The 4,709-nt window shown below is 45.0% G+C and overlaps 1 protein-coding gene across 1 annotated transcript in view; it reads right to left on the minus strand.

The window, feature by feature from the left end:
* The window catches only part of arih1 (ariadne ubiquitin-conjugating enzyme E2 binding protein homolog 1 (Drosophila)), a 30,206-nt gene that overhangs the window by 8,741 nt on the left and 16,756 nt on the right, over positions 1-4,709 (minus strand). The window contains 5 exon segments of the mRNA XM_070440609.1: positions 86-157; positions 1,097-1,139; positions 1,788-1,858; positions 1,860-1,898; positions 2,967-3,009. Of these exon segments, the coding sequence (XP_070296710.1) occupies positions 86-157; positions 1,097-1,139; positions 1,788-1,858; positions 1,860-1,898; positions 2,967-3,009 (268 nt within the window).

The following is a 4,709-nucleotide window of genomic DNA, read 5'->3' on the forward strand; positions in this document are numbered from 1 at the left end:
TAGCATTATAACCATACCTTGGTATTGTGTTATGTAGCATTATAACCATACCTTGGTATTATGTTATGTAGCATTATAACCATACCTTGGTATTAGCTGCAATCCAGTTGGATGTTTCACTGTCATCGTCACACTTTTTAATCCACTTTCTCAGCCACTGTAGGACAGCAGAGCAACAGACGTCAGCTAATTGTTGCATATTCATCCAGCAAGACAGACATACGCTGAGTGTACAAAACATTAGGAACACCTGTACTTCCCATGACATAACCTGACCAGGTGAAAGATATGATCCCTTATTGATGTCACCTGTTAAACCCACGTCAATCAGTGTAGATGAAGGGGAGGAAACAGGTTTTTTAAGCTTTGAGAAAATTGAGACATGGATTGTGTGTGTGTGCCACTCAGAGGATGAATGGGCAAGACAAAATATTCAAGTGCCTTTGAACGGGGTATGGTAGTAGGTGCCAGGCGCACCGATCCATCACCCAAAGGACATCCAGCCAACTTGACAACAGCATCCTTGTGCAAGGCTTTTGACACCGTAGAGTCCATGCCACGACGAATTGAGGCTGTTCTGAAGGCAAAAGGGGAGTGGTGCACCTCCATATTAGGAGGCTGTTCCTACTGTTATGTACACTCAGTGTACATGTGTCCCGATATTATGTTGTGTCAGAGGGTTGAACCTATGCCTATGTCATGTCAGGATAGAACCTAGCCCCATATCATGCGTCAGAGGATAGAACCTATCCCTATGTCATGCGTCAGAGGATAGAACCTAGCCCTATGTCATGTGTCAGAGGGTAGGTCCTAGCCCTATGTCATGTGTCAGAGGATAGAACCTAGCCCTATGTCATGTGTCAGAGGATAGAACCTAGCCCTATGTCATGTGTCAGAGGATAGAACCTAGCCCTATGTCATGCGTCAGAGGATAGAACCTAGCCCTATGTCATGCGTCAGAGGATAGAACCTAGCCCTATGTCATGCGTCAGAAGGTAGGTCCTAGCCCTATGTCATGTGTCAGAGGATAGAACCTAGCCCTATGTCATGTGTCAGAGGATAGAACCTAGCCCTATGTCATGCCTTCTGCACATACCTTACACTTGACAGGATCGTGCCAGTTCTCCCCACAGTTGAAGCTAGAATGATAAAATACATCCCATTAGTATCAATTGTTTCTATTCTCCCTCATGTTGTAGTTGCAGAGATTAGGTAAAAGGTTGCCAACAGGAAGCTATGATCCCAGAGGAGCCTGTTGTGACTGGTAGCAGCTACGAGGGGAGGGGAGGAAAACTCAAGGCTGCCGGGCTCTCATACCATCGCCCGAGTCTAGACTAACCCAGCCATCGCCCGAGTCTAGACTAACCCAGCCATCGCCCGAGTCTAGACTAACCCAGCCATCGCCCGAGTCGAGTCTAGAACCTAACCCAGCCATCGCCGAGTACTGAGACTAACCCAGCCATCGCCCGGCTTAGACTAACCCGCATGCCCATCTAGACTACCAGCCCAGCGGTCTGAAGACTAACCCAGCCATCGCCGAGGTAGCTAACGACGCCTTAATCCCAGCCATCGCCGATCTGCTAACACCGAGTCTGACAACAAGCATCCCAAGTAGATACCCAGCCATACGCCCGAGTCTAGACTTAACCCAGCCATCGCCCGAAGTTCTTTGACTAACACCAGCATCGCCCGAGTCTTGATTAAGAACTCCTTAAGGCTGTAGACTGTATTGTTCATTTGATAGTAAAGAAAGGACAAGGTCAGATCATTTAGGAGACTTGTCTTACCAGAACTGTCGACCACACTTGCACCTGACCGGCTTGGCGTCGGGGGGTACTGGAACTTTAACGGAGTGATGGGCAGTCTGGTGCAGGCACCCACTTCAACAGTCTATTACACTGGAAGAAGTGGGAGATTAGGACAGGAAGACCAACAGTCTATTACACGGAGACAGTGGGAGATATAGGACAGGAAGACCCATAGTCTATTACACTGGAGAAGTGGGATTAGGACAGGAAGACAAACAGTCTATTAAACACTGGAGAAGTGGGGGATTAGGACAGGAAAGCCAACAGTCTATTACACCGGAGAAGTGGGAGATTAGGACAGGAAGACCAACAGTCTATTCCACTGGAGAAGTGGGGGATTAGGACCAGGAAGACAACAGTCTTATTACACTGGAGAATGGGGGATTAGAACAGGAGACCAACAGTCTATACACTGCGAGAAGTGGGAGATAGCCAGGAAGAACCAAACAGTCTATTACACTGGAGAAGTGGGGGATTAGGACAGGAAGACCAACAGTCTATTACACTGGAGAAGTGGGGATTAGGACAAGGAAGACCGATTCAGTTATCCAATCTTATTGAATCATCCCCAAAAAAATCAAGACATTCAATCACATATGAATGTAAACAGCGGTGTAAGTCTAGTCTAATGCACATTGGTGTAGTCTAGTCTAATGCACATTGGCTGTAGTCTAGTCTAATGCACATTGTGTAGTCTAGTCTAATGCACATTGGTGTGTCTATCTAATGCACATTGGTGTAGTCTAGTTCTAAGTGCACATTGGTGTAGTCTAGTCTAATGCACATTGGTCTAGTCTAGTCAATGCACATTGGTGTAGTAGTCCTAATGCACATTGGTCTAGTCTAGTCTAATGCACATTGGTCTAGTCTAGTCTTAATGCACATTGGTGTAGTCTAGTCTAATGCACATTGGTCTAGTCTAGTCTAATGCACATTGGTCTAGTCTAATGCACATTGGTGTAGTCTAGTCTAATGCACATTGGTGTAGTCTAGTCTAATGCACATTGGGTAGTCTAGTCTAATGCACATTGAATGTAACAGTGGTGTAGTCTAGTCTAGTGCACAAATGGTGTAGTCTAGTCTAATGCAACATTGAATTCATTGCATTTTCTTATTTTTCCACTATGAACTCATTAATAACATAGAAGGTAAACTTACCTCTAGCAAAACTATTGTAATAAAATGTTGGTACTTATTTTGGCTTCACTTTAGAGTCTGTTTATGAGGCGCTGGGAGGGGAATAACAAAAACAACGTATTACAATACCTGGAGGGGCTAACAAAACAAACGCTATTACAATACCTGGAGGGGGCGACAACAAAACAAACGGTATACAATCCATATGTCTTGACAAAAATAAGCTAGCTTTCCTAAGAACATACGTGATTTACAGTGCCTTCGGAAAATGTATGCAGACCCCTGACTCTTTTCCACCATTTTGTTACGTACAGCCTTATTCTACCAATGGATTTAAATTGAAAATTAAAATAAAGAATCTACACACAATACCCCGATATATGACAAAGCGAAAACAGGTTTTTAGAAATTGTTGGCTATTTTATAAAAAATAAACCCGACAATACTTAATTTACATAAGATTCAGACCGCTTGTGCTATGAAGACCCGAAATTGAGCTCAGGTGCATCCTGTTTCCATTGATCATCCTTGAATGTTTCTACAACTTGATGGAGTCCACCTGTGGTAAGTTCTATTTTGATGTGACCATGATTTGGAAAAGGCCACAACACTGTTATATAAGGTCGCCACAGTTGACAGTGCATGTCAGAGCAAAAACTAAGGCCATGAAGGTTGAAGGCAATTTGTCCGTAGAGCTCCAAAGACAGGGATTGTGTCCGAGGCACAGAATCTGGGGAAGGGTATCAAACATGTTCTTGCAGCATTGAAGTCCCAAGAACACAGTGTCCTCCATCGTTCTTAAATGGAGAAGTTTGGAACCACCAGACTCTTCCTAGAGCTGGACGCCCGCCAAACTGAGCAATCGAGGAAGAGCCCTTTTGGTCCCGTTGGGAGGTAACCAAGAACCGCAATGATCACTCTGACAGAGCTCCAGAGTTCCTCTGTGAAGATGGGAGAACCTTCCAGAAGGACATCCATCTTCTGAGCAACTCACCAATCAGGCCTTTATGGTAGATGTGCCAGACGGAAGCCACTCCTCAGTAAAAAGAGCTTGGAGTTTGTTAAAGGCACCTAAAGGACTCTCAGACCATGAGAAATAACATTCTACCTTATGCTAAATGTGATAGTTTTATTTATAAATTAGCCAACATTTCCTAAAAAACCTGTTTTTTGGCTTCACATTATGGGTATTGTGCTAGATCGTTTTTTCTCCCCTCATCAATTTAACCAATTTAGAAAAGCTGTAACGTACAAATGTGGAAAAAAATTCAAGGGGTCTGAATACTTTCCCGAAGGCTCTGTAAATACTACCAATATGGTGCGTTTGCTATAATGCTGCAGAAGTGGGTTGAGTCTGCCTCACTAACGAGGAGAAACACATCTAGGTTGTAGGTAATGGCTACATGAATGTTGTATGGTGTCGAGGCCTGCTTGTAAACCTTGAACCGTCAAGCAGGCTGTAGTCAGGCACGATATAGCGATACGGTGTAGTGAAGGGCTGTAGTGATCTGTAGTGAGATCAGGGCGAGGCTTAGTGAGATCAGGGCGAGGCTACGGCTGTAGTGAGATCAAGGCGCGAAGGCTGTAGTGAGATCAGGGAGAGGCTGTAGTGAGATCAGGGAGAGGCTGTAGTGAGATCAGGGCGAGGCTACGGCTGTAGTGAGATCAGGGCGAGGCTAGCGGCTGTAGTGAATCGGAGTGAGAGAGGCTACGGCTGTAGTGAGATCAGGGCGAGGCTACGGCTTGTAGTGAGATCAAGGGCGA

This window comes from Salvelinus sp. IW2-2015, unplaced genomic scaffold (genome assembly GCF_002910315.2).
Source record: "Salvelinus sp. IW2-2015 unplaced genomic scaffold, ASM291031v2 Un_scaffold2742, whole genome shotgun sequence".
Classification (NCBI taxonomy): domain Eukaryota; kingdom Metazoa; phylum Chordata; class Actinopteri; order Salmoniformes; family Salmonidae; genus Salvelinus; species Salvelinus sp. IW2-2015.